This window comes from Lepisosteus platostomus, chromosome 3, assembly GCF_059453375.1.
Source record: "Lepisosteus platostomus isolate fLepPlt1 chromosome 3, fLepPlt1.hap1, whole genome shotgun sequence".
NCBI lineage: Eukaryota > Metazoa > Chordata > Actinopteri > Semionotiformes > Lepisosteidae > Lepisosteus > Lepisosteus platostomus.
Genome location: NC_142613.1, coordinates 79,253,752 through 79,274,737, shown reverse-complemented (window position 1 = coordinate 79,274,737; position 20,986 = coordinate 79,253,752). Strand labels below are relative to the sequence as shown.

Genomic DNA, 20,986 nt, shown 5'->3' with positions numbered 1-20,986 from the left:
TATGGTATATAGTGTTTATGGTTAAAGAACATAATTACCAGTGACTTGAAAAAGTATTTGCCCCTGTCTGAAAGTTATCAGATCTACAACCAAAAATAATATTAAATAAAAGGGACCCTGACTGAACCAACAACACACAATTTAGATACTTCATTTATTTATTAGTCATGCAACACCCAATGCCATGTGAAAAAGTAAAATAAATGGTCACACCTCTGTTAGCAGCAATAACTCCAGCCAGATATTTCCTGTAGTTATTGATCAGTCTCTCTTAGTGCTGTTTAGACATTTTGGCCCACAGTTCCATATAAAACTGCTTCAACTCAATGAAATTTGTGGGTTTTCGAGCATGAACTGCTCATTCTAGGTCCAGGCACGACATTTAGGTCAGGATTTTGTGCCATTCCAAACCTCTACATTTCTAGTTCTTCAGCCATTGCGATGTAGACTTGCTTGTGTGTTTCGGACCCAGCTGTCCTTCAGCTTCAGCTCACGGAAGAATGGCCTGATATTGTCCTGCAGAATTCTCTGATCCAGAGCACAGTTAAGATAATAAGTCTTGTATAAGAAATTTGTCTTTTCGCATACCCCAGCTTGCTCTCCATGAGACACACAGGCACACAGCCAATTCGTGGCTCCTTTAAGTTGTCCAGGTCTTGATGCAGCAAAGCATGCCCAGACCATGAGACTTCCTCCTCATAACATTCCTACTGTGGAATGCAGTGTTTCACTTTTGACTCCATGTCCACAGACCACTGTTCCAGATCTCTTGAGGATCACCCATGTGCCTTTTGGCAAACTTGAGATGAGCACTCATGTTCTTCTTAGGGACTGTGGTTCAGCCACACAGCCTTAGAAATGGCTTTGTTTCCCTTACCATAGAGATGGACATCAGAACCTTTTTTCGGAAGTTTGATCATGGCAAGATGTGACTCTAGAACCTGTATGCTGACAGCTTCACTCTGATGAAGGGCCAAAGTCAGTCAGATTTATGTTAGGCAGGGCTGGCCTAAATCAGGCCTGATTCTTAACCAGAGTATTCAAACATCACCGCAGTCACTGGTTATGTGCTTTTGTTCTCTATCGTGGTAGAAACTGTTTTTTAAAAAAGGCATAGTATAGTCCTGATTGTCCATTTTCCAAGCAGGAACATTTCTACCCTGCACTGGAGAAAATAGGGATCGCTTCTCAATGACAGCCTTTGGTTTTTCAGGTTATGCAGCCATATCATGTGGGATTGAAATATGCGCATATTTCAATTGTTCATTATCCTTCCAGAACACCCTTCACTTCTAAAGGATAATCATTGATACCTATTCTGAAAAATCAGTGTATTACTGTTTGAAATGATTTCCTCCCACTGTGAAGTTATAGAAATTCACTTTCTATGTTCTCCTTCTCTACAGTTTCCCTGTTACTCAGCCAACCAGCTTATGGATGATGTCTAGAGCAATTACCAAACTATCCAAGTTCAAGTTTGTCTATTAGGTAGATAGATACTTTATTGATCCCGTGAGGGAAATTGCAGATCTGGTGTTACTATTAACACCAGTACTAGTTTGATAGCAGAATCTGAGTAACAGTGCCAATAAAATATATGTAACATTACATTTCCCTTTAAGATGCATAATAAAATATTGCATGCACCATTTTTAAGTCTAGATTTCCCTTTTTACCAGGTGTCCTCATTAATCTGACCACTGGCCATGTGGTTCATGTTTGCTAATTGAGTTGACTTTAAAAAGGTGCAGGTTTTAATGGTGCATAGTTTTACTCATAATTGCACTAGTTACTGATGGGAGTAAGTTAAAGCAGATGTGATGATTTTGGAACCGATGCAGTAGTTATATTGTTGTAGCCTACATAATTGCTCAAGAGAGACAAAATGCTACAATAAATATTGGCAGTGCTTCAGAAAACTGGCATCCAGTGAAACTAGTTGCTATATCAAATAGAAAACAAGTCATTTAACTTTATCCCTGTAGGAGTAGTTCCCAGACAACCATACAGAAAGTAGATACTTTGAACATCAAGGCTGCAGGAGTTATGTATGTTTGCTGTGTTTGCCAAGCGAATTACTACCTTCTGCATTTCCTGAGTTCATTATTTTATTTCTGTGGTTGTTTTAAAATGATGCCCCTAAAGATTTTAATCCTGAAGGTACTTAACTTTGCAATACAGCCAGTAGTTACAAAATATATCATTTGGACACCTTATTGCTATCAAAGTACTATTTTGGCAAAAAAGTAGTTTTGTTTTGTGTTTGTAGTCATGCTGCTTCCTGTTTTAGTCCCTTGTGGGAGAACCAACAAGCTCTGTGTCAAAAAATATTAAATTCATGAAAAATGTTATCTTTATAATATAATTAAACTGATATTTCACTTTCTAGCCCCCTGACAGAAGGAGAATCCATCTTGATATTTATCACGAACAGTACTTGTTTTGTGCAAGAAGAAAGAAATATTAGGTATCAAGCTGTGGGGATATTGTTTTTCCATAATCCAGAGTTTATAACAAGGGGTTGTATTAATGTACTGGGCTATAGTACTACACTGTCTGGACCTTATAGCTGAGCCTGTATATACACAGTAAATGTGCTGGTGTTCCTTGCAAGAGCTAGCAACAGTTTTTGAATACAGATAGGAAAGAAATCTGAAGCATGAACTTGCATGGTTGTCTTCTTTGATTAACTTTTGAATGCTCTATCTATATGACGGCATGGAAGCAAGCACTTTCGTATAGAAATGCAAAGTTCTGTCCAACATAAATCTTTCTTGCTAGTATGTGCATTATTAACCTAGCAATACGATTTAAAATCTTATTAACAGGTACCTTATCTCGTAGACCCCATAGTAATGAACCAATGATATGTTTGTCATGTTTAATGTAAAACATGACAAATATAATACAGTACATTAAACTCGTTTATAGCTGTTATAGGAATAAGTAGCTATAATTTCTGTGCTACAAAAGTATCAAGAGAAACACTGCTGGGCTGTTGACCTTTTTTGGGGAGAGAGAAGCGGCACAGGGATGTAAAGCAAGTGAGAACACAAGACAGAGCATAAAAGGTGAGAAAGTGTTCAAGTGAATGAAGTGAGAAAAGCTTAGTGTGTACATGAATGTGGAGCTTGAGGGATGGAAGAAGGTGCGATCCAAGTTCAAGGATGATCTTGGGAATAAGAGTCAGGGAAACCCTGTGACGGGATGCAGAAGGTTTTGTAATCATGGCAGTGAGGGATGAGATGGCGACTTATTGGCTTGGAGAGCTCTTTGATGTCTGCTCTGATGTGTTCCCTGAAACATTCAGCCAGTCTTCACCAATAAAAATAGCAGGGCACGCGATAGGTGAGGTTGCTGGGTACGCATGATGCTCTCTGGATGATGCTGAACTGGCTACAGGGTTCACGTTTATGAGTGCCGAATACAGGTGGTACAGGCTGGTGCGGATGGTGAAGCTTGGGTAGTCAGCAGTGCAAGATGGCTGATGGGACTGGAAAATGGTTCCGGTCGGTTGAGTGGTCGTCCTATAAAATCGGCCATTGAAAGGGTTTTGGAGTTGAAGGGCAGCACAAGTGGAATGCAGATCTGAATGCAGGAATTTCTCATGACGTTGGATGGTGTTCTGTGGGCTGTTGGTGACACTTTTTTGTTTAGTAGATCAAGTGGGGAGCTGCGTCAGCATGCGCAGGCTGCAAAGGAACAAGTCAGGGTTTATTCCATGCTGAAAAGAGAAGAAAAGAAACAACGTTTTGGCTGTGGAGCCTTCTTCGGGTGTGACACCTACTTGAACTTCTTCAGCCCACTTCTGCTGTGACCCACTATGCCTTCCTCTAAATTTTTTCTAGATCTCTTCGCCATTCCTTCTCCTCCACCCTGGGCTACTTGCCCCCCTCTCTCATTGAACCGCCATGCTGTCTCGTCACAGCGATCTGTTCCAAGACCAGGCTTTCTCACCACCTCCTATTCTGCTACAGATGTCGTCGGGGCCCGAAGAAGGCTCCACAGCTGAAACATTGCATTTCTTTTCTTCTCTTTTCAGCAGGGAATGAACCTTTACTTGTTCCTTTCCTCCCCACTTTGAGCTCATAATACTTTTTAAATCTCCCCACCTTGAGCTCATGTTATTGCAATTGGGCTGTGTGACGTGATGTAATATCTCAGCATATTGCCACAGGTCTAATTTAAAGCCTTTATTGTACTACAGTAGAAAAGTATTAAACTGAAGCTGGGTAACAAAATAATTGTTTCTAAACATTCAGAATATGTTTTTTAAATTTCTGTATTTTTAATTTCTTCAAATTAGGGCTTTTTAATTTTATTAACATGGGAAATTTTAAGGTTTACATATGACCGGGGAAATATCTCATTTCTGGGTTCCGGCACAGTATAAGTTTTAATCCTGCAAAGGAAAAAGAAAGTGATACGGTGCATTTTACTGTGACTGAAGAATTTTAACTCTTGTATTTCCACCAGGGTTATTCTTGAGTTATCTATTGATATCTATTGATCGTCAGCTGTCAGAGAATTTTCACAGAGGAACTTGCCACGAGTTTGCAGAGTTTCTTTTTCCTTGATCTCTTCCACTGTCAACAGTACTGGTCTCACACACTCCCTGTTTGATACATCACTGTTTGAAACATGAAGCTGAGCTGCGGTCTGTCAATATGAACAGTGTTTACTACCTAAAAGTTTGATTTCTGTGCTTGTCTTGTTAGATTTCCTTTCCAGGAGCCACAATGTTTACTGTACATTTTAAAACCTATAGTGATATCACTGCTTTTATTTATGTAGGCTGTGAGGTGGTGTGGCACTCTCCGATGAGGTACCTGAAACCCGGGATTATTGGAACATGTCAGGGTATTATTGTGTGAGATATTGTAGCATTTTGGTTTTGAACAAACGCCAATCTATGGATGCAGCGATCTGGAATGCGCGACGTGTCAGTTGGTATACCATGGTAGGCACCGCGGTATTACGGACAACAGCACATCTGCTTTTATGATGCAGAAATAATTGTGATGCAGAACTCGGCTTCCCTGTGAAACTACCAGGTGTTGTGGTGAATCCTTAAAGTACTGCAGTTGCATGTGGTTGTGGGTACAGTGTTAACTGTTTATTAACCCATTAGTGCTTTCCTGCTCTAATCATACTGTATGCATAGTGACGATTTCCTTCAATATAATGACTGTTATACTTAGTGACTTTATCTGCTGTCGGGTGGAGCTGCTGGTACTCTACATGATGAGTGGATGGCTGCAGTCAAGGGGGTCCTATACTTCAGCGACAGATGCAGTGCCTCTCCCTTTACATGTAAAGCACTTTGGGAAATGTGCTGTACCATATACTATAGATGCAAGGAATTATAACGGCTATAACTAAGACAATATTATCTTTAATTTTAGGATTTTGTCTAATCATTCTAGTGCTTTCTTGTAACTTCAGCCTCCGAAGGTGATGCGAGTGAACCTGAGGAGAGAGAGAGCAGAAGGGATCAGCCCTTCAAGACACAGCAAGTGAGCTGGTCTCTGCTGTGGAAGAAAAAGACACCAGCAAGGTGAGCACAACATTTCCTGTCTTCACTCTGCTGCGAGATCAGCTGAGAACTGAACAAGTACATCACTTCATCAGGTTTCTGTAGTCGGATGGTAAATAAACTGACTACAATAGCTAAATGCTTTGAAATTGTTGTCCTAAAGAAGGCAGAAAGTTCATTTTAACAAACATATTGCTAAAAGGAAAGGCAAGCGCCTTATGAAACTGCACTGAAATAAAGTAATAAAGTTCTTATTCGAGATTTGAAATGGTCAGTGCTTAACTATAAACGATGTTTTTTTATGTCTCTTTTGAACAAAAAAAGGTAGATCTCAAGATAGTTGCTTCCGTCTTGTCAACACGTTTTTCTCTTAGCCATTCAAATATACTGTAGCTTTATGTTGTTCTTCAAGTATTTAGAACAGTTAAGGCCTGAATTATGTGTGTTTTATTGCCTTTCATTTAGTTTTATAACTTTTGTAATTATATTCATCTGTTGGATTATTTTTTTTCCTGTGAATCACAGGATTCATTGACCTTTAAGAAAATCTAGTTATTGTGATACAGTTGAATTCTCTATTAAGGAACAATAGCTCAAGAACGTTGTGTTCAGTGGACAGAAAATAAACATTGCTTTTCTTTCACTTTTGAAATGAATGTCAAATGACTCAGTAATAGTTGCTTAGCATGCCTGACTGAGCACCATTTTTGTTCAGTCCTTTTGACATTGACCACTTTGACATTGTATATTGTACAGTATATACATCATGTATTTTCAACTTATTAAGATACTTAAGATGGTAGAACATATTTAAAATTTGTAGGGTTTAATAATTACAAATTATTATTTTTAATTTGCTAAAAGGAAACTCTTACGAATCTGACAGCCCTTTTGTTTTCATTGAGTGATCTATTTTGAAATGCACCAGTGTTTGAAAAACACTGGCGGCACCAGAAATCCTATTTGCACATTTCTAGTCAGTTAACAGAAATACTAGATGGCTATAAGCTGGTCAGGTTCAGTAGTTATTCAGAAGTGGACTACTTTGAATAGTATAGCTTTAAGAGCGACATGGTTACTGCCCATGTTAAATAAAATAATGGCTTTTACTGGTGGCTCTGTGGCTAAGGATCTGCACCTGTGGCTGGCAGGTTGCCAGTTCGTATCCCGTGGCCGGCAGAGGAATCCTACTCCACTGGGCCCCTGAGCAAGGCCCTTATCCCCAACTGCTCCAGGGGCCCCGTATAAATGGCTGACCCTGCGCTCTGACCCCCAGCTTCTCTCCCTGTCTGTGTGTCTCATGGAGAGCAAGCTGGGATATGCGAAAGGACAAATTCCCAATGCAAGTAATTGTATATGGCCAATAAAGTGATCTTATAACACTTTACATTCCCAAAATGCTCCACACATAGGTGGGGATCCGCTTTATCCATCCTGTGGTTCACATTACTTCAGCCACTGAAATAAGAGACCTTTTAGTAGGCAGGACTCAAGGCTTAACCCCCTGTTGTACTGAGCAGTGCTGCGGGATGGTTAACAAACAGGCAGTTGGGACCCTAGCTTCCTCCTCCTCCTCAGTGTCCATGGCCCTGCTGTTGTACTGGAGTATTGGTTTGGCCTACTGGTCCGCCGACACCACTCCACCCGCTGAGCACACTGAGCTGGCTTTCTTAAAAGGTCCCACTACTAACCTGGATCAGCCCGGCTTGTTTTCTAAGATTTCTCAGGAGGAAACTGGAAGCTGGTAGATCCTTTTGTATAATTTATTTTTACCTCTATGTTTTTAGATGTATTTAATTACCAATGAATTGACTGTAACCTAGTGTGAAATTTAGTGACAGTATGAGTAAGGTACAGCATTATTTCACCCTTATCCGTGTTAATTCTTATTGACAGAATTATAATAAACAGGGTTTTAATATATCTAAACCAGAACAATTATGTATGAAGTTCTAGGTAAATGTAAGAATTATACTTTGTTTAAAAACTCATAACTGTAAGGATGCATTAAATAAATGACATTGCTGTTGTGACTTCATGGTGTTCATGGTCTTTACCATGGTGTTTAAATCTGGCGCGAGGATGCTGTGCTTAGACATGGCCTGTAAATTGGTGCTTGAAGTGCTGGCAGAGTGATTGCTGGAATGTGCAGTTCCATATTTCTTTGTGTGCGTGTGGGGTGGTGATATTTCGATTTTCACGTGTGGAGAACTGTAAAAGGATGAGGATTATTAGGTTTGAGTTCATGTTTCCTGTATATAGGAAATAAGTGGCAGACTTTGACACGGGGCCGCAAAGCTAGGAGGGACCATACATTAATTTAAACATCACAGTTACAAGTAAATGAAGATTCGCTCAAGAGTGGGGAAAAATGTGGTAAAAAATCCTACTCTACTTAATCACTGGATTAAATCAGGACTGTGTTGTAAATCGTATTTCTCAGAGAATGGCACATTTTGTAGCACTCAAAAGATTTTTTACTTCACAGTGCATGGCTATTTTTCAGCTCTTAGTCTGTATCTTTCTGAAATTTGAAATGGAAGTATTTGCATTTCTTTTATAAGTAGTGTACATAGCATTTTTTGTTTGGTACAGACGTGAAGCCTTGGTTAGTCATTCATATTGCAGTAATTTCAGATTTTTGAATTTTTATCTTAATTTATGAGCATCAGAGTTCACGAATGTCCATGTGAATTTGTCATTTGGTAATACATTCTGATTCTTTAGTTGTTGAATCATCTAAAACATTACTCAACTGAGTGTATAGTTACCTTAAACAGGAAATCATTAAATAATTGTACATGATCCCAAGAACAAATAAAGCTTTTGGACAAAATACAAATTTAACATTGCATTTGGCTGTTGTTATTTTTCCAATATTGACTAAATTTTTGTCAAATGTTTAATTATTTCACTCTGGAGAACAAAAGAGAATAACCCCTAACCCGTTCTAGTACTGTTACACAGCACAGGATTTGAGAGAGGCTTCCAAGTTTAGCAAAAATATGAGTACCATGAGTTTTTAAAATCCATCAGGAAAATAGCAATATTTTAAAATGTTCAGAGTCAGGGAATTGAATGAGCAGAGAGGATTACAGGGAAAAGAGTAAGAAGAAAATGCAGGGTCTCATTTCTCCCAGGTGTGTTGGTAGAGATCCTGAAAAACACTTGTTCTACCAAATAGAAAAAGCCGAGCTGAATAACCAACTCTGAAATAGTACTGAGCAGCCAGGGTACAAGAAATAAGACAGAAGGGTTGTAATAAGCCAGAAACCTGAGGAGAAACAAGTGGATTGAAACTGTGATTGGTTGCGAAGCCAGATATTGCCAATGCATCTGCTCTGTATGGACATACTGTAAAGCCATAAGACTTTAATGGCTAAAATGATCTTGGTCATTTTATTAGCTGTTATGGATTCTAAAAGGTTGGGTTTGTTTTTGATTTGCTGAAAAATATAAACACTTACACAGGGAATTATCAATATTATTAACAGGAAGATTGATATTTTTTAATCAAGATGATGCCACACCCCCCGACATGCTATACAAAGAAAAGCTAAAGTCTTGATACAAGATCTGTATGTGTTGTCATCTGTGAGTCTTGCTCAAGTGTATGAGCTCTGATGTTATTCAGTCGATGCACCTGGATGGGAAATGAAGTCAATGCTCTTGACTTAAATTGTATCTTCATTGTTATCCCTGAAGTGTTCAAGTAGTATCAAAAGCAAAACCTAAACTAAGTTTATTAGATGATGTCTGGATAGGAGATGTTATTGTTTTCTGTGCAGTACGTACAAGCTAAACCTATTAAATTTTCCAGTTTGCAAATACACTTACAAAAAACACTTGCATGATACATTCTCCATTTCATTTAAAACATTGTTTTCTTTAACCATATTTTGTTAAAGAATTAATACCATTTTTTTTTACATCTGAATTTTGACAAAACTGAAATCATACTGTTTGGCCTCTAAAATACCTAATCATTAGTTTGAGCTATTTGCACTCCGACATGTTTGCAGTACCAGAACCTTCTGGCCCTCCAGATTCTAAAATCTGCTTTCTGTTTAGCAATGTAGAATATATACTTAACTCGTATGATGGGTTGAAACTTTAAACATCTTGTGAATTGTATATTTATTTCCTAAGAATATAATGAGAAACTCCCTAGATTTACATCTTCAGTTTAAAAACTGTTAAACTCACAGCTTCATGATGTAGTATTATGTATTATATAGCAAGTATTATGACATGCTAGTTTTTGAGAAACTGCAATTGTTTCCTAATGTTCCCTTTTAAAGGCTAAAACACCAACTCTTAAACAGTTAATGGTACTGTAACATTAAGATATTAGAGAGAGATTTAATTTTGCTATTCACACAAACACAGAAAATACTCTTTCTCAAAATATCCAAAACGGACAGACATACTGTAGAAAGCAAATTGCAGCCGTTATTCTCACATTCAGCAATTAGCTACGCTGTTCACTAACGAATGCGACGGGTTGTATTGTTTGTGCTGTTTGCATGGCGGCCAGCTTCACGGATCTCCTGTACTGTAGATCCACCATTTATCGTGTTTGTATCTGCATACACATCTGTCTTTCAGTTCTCTTGTAATAATAGAATTACACTGATAAAATTAAGTTTTGTGTAGAGATTTAAGTGACTGTCGTGTACTATGCCCACTGCTTGTGTGCCTAACCAGAGAGCTCTATTTCTGTCATATCTGATTATAGCACTCAGCTCCAGTCCATGTGCTGGAGCCATCTTGCAAACTCCAGGCAGTTCTATTAGTTGGTTGGTAAAAGTTTTTGTTTTCTGGCAGCCCTTCCGAATCGCCCATTAGCTTGGAGGTGATGTCTGATTGTAGATCTGGAGACTTGTTGACCCCAAGAAAAAACCAAGTTCTGTAATTCTCCAGCTGTGGCCCTTGCATTATCTTTGCCTCCTGAGCCGTCTTCCTCACTGTGCCTGGGGGCAAGATACACTTGTTCCAATGGCTTTAAACTTCTTAATTATTGCCATAATAATGGTAAGTGGTACAGATGCATCCATCTAGAATACCCAAGGTGTCGGCTGGTATAATACTGTAGGCACTACAATATAATGGAAAGCGGTGCATCATTTTTTTCGTTTTTTTCATTTTTTAGAATAATTAGATGGAGGATGGCACTACTGTGTAAAAATGCCAATTGGCGCAGTCAGTCCCTTACAGGATGGCAGCTGTGAGTGGCTGTCCCACAAATCGGTACACTATGAAATATTTTTTAAGCCATTGCTTGACTGCACTAATGTGTGCTGTACATACAGTACAGTATATGTAGTTCAGGTGGGGAGCTGCGTCAGCATGCGTAGGCTGCAAAGGAACAAGTAATAGGTTTATTCCCTGCTGAAAAGAGAAGAAAGAAAACGCAACGTTTTGGCCGTGGAGCCTCCTTCAGGTGTGAGAAAGGCAGGGGAGGAAGCAAAGGTCATCTTTCATTAAATACAATGATTACTTTGAGGCATTGATATTTGTACCACATTGCTACCACTACTCCAAATGAGATAGATACAAACTTCATAACACTAATTGAATTACGTTTTTATACTAGAATTACAGTAATAGAATTACGTTTTCTATAGTGATTTAAATTACTGTTATGTACTGTACTATAAGTTGGATTGGGGCTGATACAAGACTGCACTATATCTAGAGCAATATATTTTAAAATTAATATTACAATTTGCCATTATGATGTAGTATTCACTGCTTGAACCATTTTAATATTTTAATGATTGCTTGCAACAGGGCTGTAAGTAATGGAATCTAGATGAAGGGAATCTGCAGGAGTGACACTAATACTATATAATCCATAGTTTGGATATCTGTAGATACTGTATTACTTCACGAAATTCATTCATGTGTGTGGTACATCAGGAAATGTAGTTTTTTTTGTCCATGTGTTTGGCTCATGCAAAATTAAATTCTACATGCTGTGAAGCAGATATTTCCTGTTCCATTTTAAATAGACAATTTTAAAAAAAGACCTTCAAATTATTTTAGAAAATTATTAAATGCCTCTCATGAAATCCAAAAGTTTCTCTCACAATTGGTTGAACAACAACATTTCAACATCATTAACACAATGACCATGACAATTCCAAATGAGATTTATCCCAAATCACATAATATTGTAAGTTATATAAGCACTCTATACTGTATGCAATAATTAATAACTGTGTACATGAAGTAATTAGAAAATTAGAAAACCAATAATTTTGTGTTGTAATTATTCTATATTTTTTATATTTCAGTGGCGAAATAAACTCTGTTAACACAATGGCAAATATATTAACAATTCTACTGTTTATCGACCGATATTGCAATTAATACAGTACGTGTATTGTACCAGTTATTTTTGTCTTAATAGTTCACATTTTTACTACTGCCAGGTGCTTGTCCAGATATTAATATTATGATTTTTTTTTAGTTTAATCTTCTGTTTCTATAGCTTTTTCCGATCCAGGCTTCATTCACGTCTCATACCCCCTTCAAAAAGCTGTACAGCCATGTGACATTTTAAACAGCAGCTAGGCTATGTGTGTTATATGTTTATAAAGCCAGGTGTCTCTTTTTATTTGTGAGTTTTTGGCCTTCCCCCATGGTAATTGTCGGCAAATGGATTTTACATGCCTGTTACCTTGTTTTATACAGTTTATACCCCAGTGAAACAGGAATATTTTTAAAATATTTAATACGGGGCAGTAGTTTGGTACTTATTTTCAACAAATCAATTTTAAAGCTTTACAAAGTATCACCCTTCCATGTTTGAGCTTTTGTTCAATTTTTTTACCTTTTCAACAACCAAGCTAACAATTCAGAGGAACCAAAATATCGGCATTGCAATGAACACAATTTTAAAATTAGAATGAGTATAAGTATGTAGTTATTAAATATAGCTTTCACTATCCATTCAAATCTGAAGAGCAGTGTTACTATGGAATACACACATACCCTTCTTTAGTTTTAGAAAAGGATATTATTTTTTGAATTTTTAAGATTTTATAAAATATTTTTTTATCTTATTGCAGCCAGTCAACTGTGGTGAAGAGTGGAGAATCATCTTTACCAGAAGAGGTCTGATTTTAAATCTTCTTCCTGTTTTAGTCAGTGACGAATTAGCATTAGTCTGTATGTTGTATTATTTTATTTCTATTTTCAGATGACGGATGAAAAGTACTTGAAGAAGATGGCAAAGGATCTGGCTGATGGTGAGTAACTGGCAGGATTTGTGACAGAAAGGGGGAGAGTCTCCTTTATATGCAGACATATACTGTAGAACTGTTTGTGCCATTTTCTGCTGTCTTCTTGGTGCTTTATAATTGGATCCGCTGGGCTCTCGCGGGATGTTTCAGTAGCTGTCATGTTGACCCATTTGCAATAAGACAGTGCAGAGAAGCATTGTTTGAGTTCTGGCCTGAGAATGCTGACATTCGGTAATTAGTTCTTGTTTATGTACAGGTTCTTACACTTAATTACAGCATTCGTATGAAGTGTATTAGGAATCTTGTAAGAAGCTGTTGTATAGCTGTGTTATGACATGATCGTTCATTTGATAGCTTTTCATTTACCTCCATTTGTATTTTGACTTTTGTCCTCCAAGATTCTGCTCTGGGTGTTTGTACATTACTCCCGTTCCAAGCATTATCAAATTTTGTGTCTGCCTTTTTCTTTTGTCAGTGATTCATTTTTCACCAGCTCCTGTCCTGTCAAATACTTGACCTGCACATTTTTAGCTTTTAAGGAATTTAAGGCTTCAAATTTTGCTGCAAGGCACCTAGGCTAGACGCATCCTAATTTTCTGCAGTGTGCCTCTGACAGTTGACTGATTGCAAGCATCGGATAGGAAAGCTTACAGATTTTTTTCATATTGTGAAATTAAATATTCACATAAGAGACATTTTTCTGGTTGAGGTCTGGTCTGTTTGAGTTTGGAGGCAATGTCTGCACAGCTTTATTATGTTATGACTTATTTTTCTAAGTAAACCAGAACAAGTGACCAGTGAGGTTTTTTAAAAAGGAAAGAAACTGTAAAGTGGGCTCCTGTCTTAGGCTTGATGGATGGTGTATTTTGGAAACAAACTGGATGGTTGATGTTGCTACTCATATTTTAGCAGTATTTCACTGTCTTCTTAGTATCATTATGTATTTTGGTATATCAGTACCATATTATACCATTCTACATAAATAAGGAAAGCTTCAATGTTTTATATTGAAGCCAAGCAGGTGTGAGCCTGGTCAGTACCTGGATGGGAGACCTCTGGGGAAAAACTAAGGTTGCTGCTGGAGAGGTGTCAGTGGGGCCAGCAGTGGGCGCTCACCCTGTGGTCCACGTGGGTCCTTATGCCCCAGTTTACGGGGACACTATACTGTAAACAGGCGCCGTCCTTCGGATGAGACGTCAAACCGAGGTCCTGACTCTCTGTGGTCATTAAAAATCCCAGGGCGTTTCTCGAGAGGAGTAGGGGTGTAACCCCCTGTTGTCCTGGCCAAATTTCCCATTGGCCCTTACCAATCATGGCCTCCTAATAATCCCCATCTATGAATTGGCTTCATCACTCTGCTCTCCTCCCCACTGATAGCTGGTGTGTGGGGACCGTTCTGCGCACTATGGCTGCCGTCGCATCATCCAGGTGGGGCTGCACATTGGTGGTAGTGGAGGGGAGTCCCCATTACCTGTAAAGCGCTTTGAGTGGAGTGTCCAGAAAAGCGCTATATAAGTGTAAGGAATTATTTTTATGGTATATCTGTCTAGTGTCTAAAGTGAAACAAACACTTCCCCTGCGAATGCTCCTGATGAATTACATTTTATTTCTTAAATTTCACCTCCAGATACAAAGGAATGGTCAAGTCAGACGTAGAACAGTATGACAGAATTACTGTGGCATGAGCACAGGGTAAAAGACTACAATCTAATTATCACTAGGCGTATTTACTCAGTGACTACACCCAGTTAAAGATGATAAAATTGAACTGGCTGATACATGTGCCTGTTACTCTGATGTAACCCTCTGGAGCTCTAAAGGTGTTTTCTTTAGTTTTGCTCCTTAAATTTGATACTCATTTTGAATTAGGACTCCAATTAGCTGTTTTCATCCTCTAAAAGTCTCAGTTCAAAGTATCCAGACGATAGTCATTAACAGTAGCCGTGGTATTTGTAATGTTGTATTTTGTGTTATTAATGTAGTGGATTTGAAAGCGTGGTGTTTCATATGTCTAGCGCAATAACCAGTAAATATCAAGAGCTCCTGCTCCTGGATAAATCTGGGAGCTTGTGTGCTGAGTAAACTTCAGGGCCTAATCAATTTGTTAGAATTGCGTAAATTTTGAATTAATTATCCACAGTCTCGCCACAGTGTCCCATTGGACTGCTGGTAAAGCCCACCTTAGAATTATCATTACAGTATGCAGAGCACTCTAACAGTAATGAAAGAGCTCATTTCAGAGGGCTCTCGGGGTGTAGAAATGAAGGGCAGTGTTTCCTATCTTTATGCACACTGCAGGATTATAATGGAGAGATCTTAGTGCTGACTGGAGTGCGTATGGACTTCTCTTCCAACTGCCTGTCCACAAAGGGGGCGGCCTCTGCTTGTAGACCAGAAGGGGGTGACCTCTGCTTGTAGACCTCGCTGGGGTGGGTGTGGAAGAGGCCACGAGGGCTGCCTTCAGACAGAAGCTGAAGCGAAGCTCCCAGCATAAGACACTGTGCCTCTGCTAGTGCAGGGAAGCTCCCCTCATGCTGTCTCGTACAAATTGCAAGCCACACAAATCCTCTGTGATAGTCTGAATAATTCTAGTTTCCCAAAATAAGGATAAATGAAAAAAGTCATCCAATTCTCAGCCTTCAGATTTTTCTAGTTTGAAAACTTTGTATATACTGTACAGGGTTAGTCAAAATGTTGTTGACGAGTATAAATGCCAATTATTTTTGTAAAAGTTTTGTTTTCTCCTCCACAGATGGCAAAGGATTGTAAGGTAACAGTTAGAAACTTTGACAGTTTATTGCAAGTTAATTACATGGATCACTGTGAAAAAAAAGGTTTCAAACAAAAGCATAGATATCAAAGTTGTTGATAGCATTTTGACTAACCCTGTATTTCTTTTCACTGAAGCGTGAGGCTATGGTAAGCAAATGTTTGATGATTTAAAATCTGAGATGCAGCTTTTCAAATTATTATTTAATTGGAGGCATTCAAGTCAAATTGCATGTAAATAGCAATGTGGCATGATTGATTGCATCTGTCTATGATATCTTTTTGATTGGAATGAGCCATTATTGTCCTGTTTTAATGGTGTTTTAATTACTTTAATGCTTTTTTGTTTAAATGGAAAAAAACAAGTCTTTGCGTCGGATTTAAAGGACTTTTTTGAGAATGCTAATTGTTTTTTTCACTTGAGCAATTTATTTCCTTTACAATGAATTTTACAAATTTGCAGCTCCTTAAACTAAGTGAAGATGAAAGCATTTCCCTTCAGAAGGCTGTTTAGATGACTAATTTATACTATCTTTAGGATTTTTCCCAGTTGCACTTGGAAGCACATGAAATAATTCCACTGGAAATGTCTCTTAAGAGTTGTGAAGATCTGGGTGTGTGTGATATTTAGATCAAATATGAATGCCTTTCTCCTGCCAAGCTCTTGAACTTCCTTGTGAAACAGAGGGAGAGGATTTAGGTTAGTTTGTGTGCCACAGTTCTGAACCTTCCATTGTTTTTCCTGTGCAGTAACACTGTGTCTCAGAAAAAACATTGGAGGGCCTTGTTGCCTGTTCTTCGACATGGGTTGGGAGTGAGACTGTGATGAGATTCACCAAGTCCACAAATGTTAATAATAAGTGAACAAATCACATGTCTGTTATTCTTTAATCAATGTTTTCACCACTGCAAGGGTTCCTAATCCTAATTTCAGGGACCAATACACCTGCTGAATTCAGCCCTTAACACCCTTGGTGCTAACCAAGGGCAAAGTCTGGGTGGTAATGCTGTTCAAAAGCAGCAACCTGCACAGCTCAGGGTGCAGATATTCAGTGTGTGTCAGCTGTAAGCTCCAGTTTTTTCAACAGCCAGTCAAAGCCTGCAGTATATGCAAATAAGAATAAAAATGCAGTGCTGTGCAACAGCAAGTCATTATTTATACCAAACCATTAAGGAATCTGTTTGATCTGGCAAGTTGCTTGAGTGAATGCCTCACTTTTAGCCTTGCCTATTCAAAAGGTGGAGATTTTTTAGATGATTATGATGAAATGCAATATTTAAAAGGCATCATCTAACATGTTCAAGAGCAGAAAACATTTAGTTTAAGTTCGTCTTATTAGTTCACTTTAGTGCTCAATTATGCAACTGTCAAATGTAAGGGACCGAGACTGAAAACCTGCAGACTGCAGAGGATATTGAAACCAGTGAAATATGGTTTCTGCAGTATGTTGAAAGTGTTCTCTGCAGTCAATAATAGTTCATTAGCCTAGGAGTTCTTAACTCCAGACAAGCATAAAACAGCTTGTCAATGTAAGGGTGGCGATTCAATCTATCTAGCACATTCAGTTTGTACATTCAGTCTTAGGGATACCCAGTTGTCCAATCAGTGCTTAATTTTCAAATCTACAGTGCTCAACAGTGTATGTAAATATATCCTAAATTATAACATAAATGAGGAATGTTTCACTGTTTTATTCAAACTTTAAAAACGATTAAAACTATTTTAATCAAAAAATAAGTTAGATTTGTAACAGTTATGATAAGCCTTAGTATCTTACAGTGTCTTGCTCTTTTTAAACTGTATATTAATAAGCTATTACAGTAGATGGAGAACACAGAATTGTATTGAGCCATCAATTAATGATTTACTACTTACATCCTTTTAAAGATGGAAAAACATTACTACTCATTACTATTTTTTCAATAAAGGTCATTGATTAAAGTTTAAAGAAATGAATGACAATCCTATAAAAATATATGGTTGACTAACCTTGTTTCTTAAGGGAAGTAAGAATAGTGCTACATCTCTTTTCTCATTACAGTTTTCTTATAAACCTGGTTTTCTAGGGTTGGTTAGAATAAGGAAGATTTCAATTTAGATTTAATTCACCTCTTCAAACAAGAAAGGAACAAGTATTGAACAATCCACTGTTTGATGAGTGTGTCACTTTTATTTGAATGTGTCTAATACATTTGTTTACTTAATTCATTTTATTATAATTGAACAGAAGCGTTTATCCCAAGGAATTTACACAAAACTTCAATTTGTTCAGTGAAAGATCAGAATTTTATAACAGTACCTAATGCAACAAGTAAAGTTAAGTAATGAAGCTAATTTTACGTCACATACAATGATGATGTGATGTGTTATGAAATGGGTCATGTGGCAGGGAAGGAGGTACAGTAGGTAATATGATTTGAAAGAAAAACTAACCTGTCTTAAAATGTCTGAGTAAAGGAATGGATAATACTGTTGATCTTGGCAGGGTCAGAACAGAAGGGGATAGAATCAAATAAGATCATGTGCTGCAAATGCAGTAATGCACTTGCTATAAGATATTTCTAGTCATTCAAGCATTAGGGAAAGGAGATGTTATTCATAGAACATTAACAGTATTCTTCCAACATTCACTGAGCACCGAGCTAGTACAGAGTCACTACAAAATTCTTAATGTAGCACCGTTGTGTCATAAAAAGGGTGACAAAAATGGACTTACGAACCATAACACCTTTCTTCCATTACATTACATAAGGTTAGGAGATGACAATTTGAATTAAAGTAGTAGATCATCTGTATGGTATTTCAATTTTACAGGATAGTCGAAATGGAAATAGAAAATACAAGTTGATGAATAAACTAAGCAGGTTTGCAGATGACGCCAAATTAGGAGGATTACCAAACACAGTAGAAGCTGCAAAGTAAAGACCAGATTTAGCTCAAATTCAAGGATGGGAAACACCTGGCACATGATATTTCATGTAGACCATTGAGGTCTGATAAATATAGTAAAGACATGAACATGATTTCAAAAGGAAAAACCCTGAACTTGAAGCAGCTATCTATGAAAAGCCAGTGTTTATGTTCACACATTTACATCATCTATGCATGGCGAAGATGCAATAAAAAGGCAGTCATAACATGAATAGTTAAAAACTGAAAATGCAAATTAATCAGTGTTGTTAGAATTGTTCAATGCACTTGTACAGGTTCATTTTGAATTGTTTATGCAGGTTTGATCACTACTTGATAAAAAGCTATTGTCATTCTAAATCAGACCACATAAGAGACTCAGAGGACTGTCCTACTCTGGCACTTTGTGTCTTAGTCTAGTTGATAAATGCAGAATCTTTTATCAGCTAACAATCAAGAATTTAAAACATGTCCCATACAAGTAAGTAAAAACATGCACATGAACTTTGAATTAAGGAGTTAGTCATTCTGTTTCTTCATATTTTTTAATTTCTCTATTTCAGCTTGATTCTGTCATGTCACAGAGACCATGCAACTATGTGTTTTTTTCACTTCAACCACAAAAGCAGCAGAAGATTTATGAACATCTTACTGCAGATCCAGATGCCTATTCATTTGTGTTGAATGTTGAAGTTATGTTCATGGATTAATTTGTTTTATTTAATGTTCTTGCGGTCCTACTTACTGTAGGAAAGACTTACAGCATCTAAAATTGCTTAACAAATATTGGAGAAATGGTGAAAGGTGTTAATGAATATGATAGCAGTTTTGAAAACAAAAATATTGGAAATTGTTTGGCTCCAAGACTAAGATGTGTTACATGTTGTGCAACCTTAAGAATAATAATAATACACTTTATTTTATATAGCGCCTTTAAAGGTGGGTTCTCAAAGCGCTTATGAATTGCATATGAACATTAAGCCCAGAATACAGTATAAAACACAGTTTTGAAAATGTGACAATCTCTTTGCTTCTCTAGAAAGTTACTTCTAGAGTGACCCCATATTTGTTTAAATTATGTAGTATTTTTAATTTGTTACAATTAAGATAACTAAGATTGATTCTGTTATTTAATGACTAAAATTAATTAAAGAACCACACAATATATAGTATGCTTTCTCTAATCAGAATGGTAGAATCAGTGGCAGTTACAGATACTGTAAAAAGATCCAGCGGTTTAGAGTTCTCCTGTATTTTGCATTGAAACACTGAGTCATGCAGATGCATTTTTCAAAAGTGCTAGAAAATTGTCATATTGCATAATTCAGGTTTATAACCCGCACTTAAATGACTGTTAATATACTGAGGACAACATACAAAATACCACAAAAGTATTTGTATTATTTTACCAATATTACTTTATTTTAGAAACTTGACAAGTGGAATACCTCAAAAAAATAGTTCATTTTATTGTCGTAAGGTAATGCTTAAACAAGTTTTGCTGGTAGAATTTTAAGAACAGACTAATGCAAAATAGTATACACAAGCTTTTCTGTGCTCCTCAACCTCTCAAAGCCTTATCGTCGGAAAACCATATACAGTATGTCTACCACGTTCTGAACAGCATCAATTCTGCTCTAATATTGTGGGAGACTGTCCGCATGTCCTTCTGGGAAGCGACCAAACGGGGGCGCCGACATCCTGCTGAGGAACAGGGGGTTCATGCAGGACTGTGGTATTTCACGTAGCAACGTCATGAACTAGAGACCCCTCGGGTACACAGCCATTTGAGGAGTGCATAATGAAACATGCGGAGCGGGAGGGGTCTGCTCCGAGTCTCGGCATGGGAAGGGGCTCGGAGAAGATGGGATGGGTCCACTCCAGAGCAGTGCTGAGCCCTGGACTGACTGACGGGAGGGGGTGACCTGACCCTGAACCAGCACTGACAGAGGGACAAATGACAGATGTCCACATCGGCACTCTTGAGGAAATATGATGTCGCCTCTGGAGGACGCGGCTGACTTGCTTTAGTTTGCCCTTCTTCCTTTTAGAGCGAGAGAGATGTGGAAGAGCTGGTGTCCCATGGCTGGCCATGAGAAGAAGAGAAGACGTGTGCACCTGAGAAAGACTGAGAAATTTAAATTCAATGTGATTAGAAAGGGTGAACCAAGGCATCCCAAAGACAGCTAGATGTGCTCAACAGCTTCAGCATGGAAAATCTGAGCCTGGTGTGCCAAGATGGAGTAACAAAGCCCCAGGACTGCAGGAAAACTACTGGACGAAAAAAGCCGAAAACAGCAAGTTACACTTGTGTGCGAGTTGCGGGTGGTGGGTAAAAGGCAGAAGCACATGCTACAGCACTACTGCCTGCTCATGAGCAGAGACTCTGTTACAATATTTATTCAGTATATTTGTCAATAGTGAGAGAAGGATGACAAGATAAGTGAACAGCCTTGATATGCAAAGACAGACTTCAGAACACTCTTTAGAGATGACCTGCAGAAAAAAGTCAAACCTTGG

At 37.9% G+C, this 20,986-nt stretch overlaps 1 protein-coding gene across 4 annotated transcripts in view; it reads left to right on the top strand.

The window, feature by feature from the left end:
- LOC148675618 (synaptotagmin-like protein 2) overlaps positions 1–20,986 on the top strand; it is a 157,783-nt gene that overhangs the window by 76,187 nt on the left and 60,610 nt on the right. For all 4 annotated transcript variants that reach the window (XM_088627008.1, XM_088627006.1, XM_088627010.1 and 1 more), the window contains exons 4-6: positions 5,446–5,557; positions 12,613–12,658; positions 12,744–12,792. In XM_088627008.1, coding sequence (XP_088483134.1) covers positions 5,446–5,557; positions 12,613–12,658; positions 12,744–12,792 — 207 coding nt within the window. The remainder of the gene's footprint in view (positions 1–5,445; positions 5,558–12,612; positions 12,659–12,743; positions 12,793–20,986) is intronic.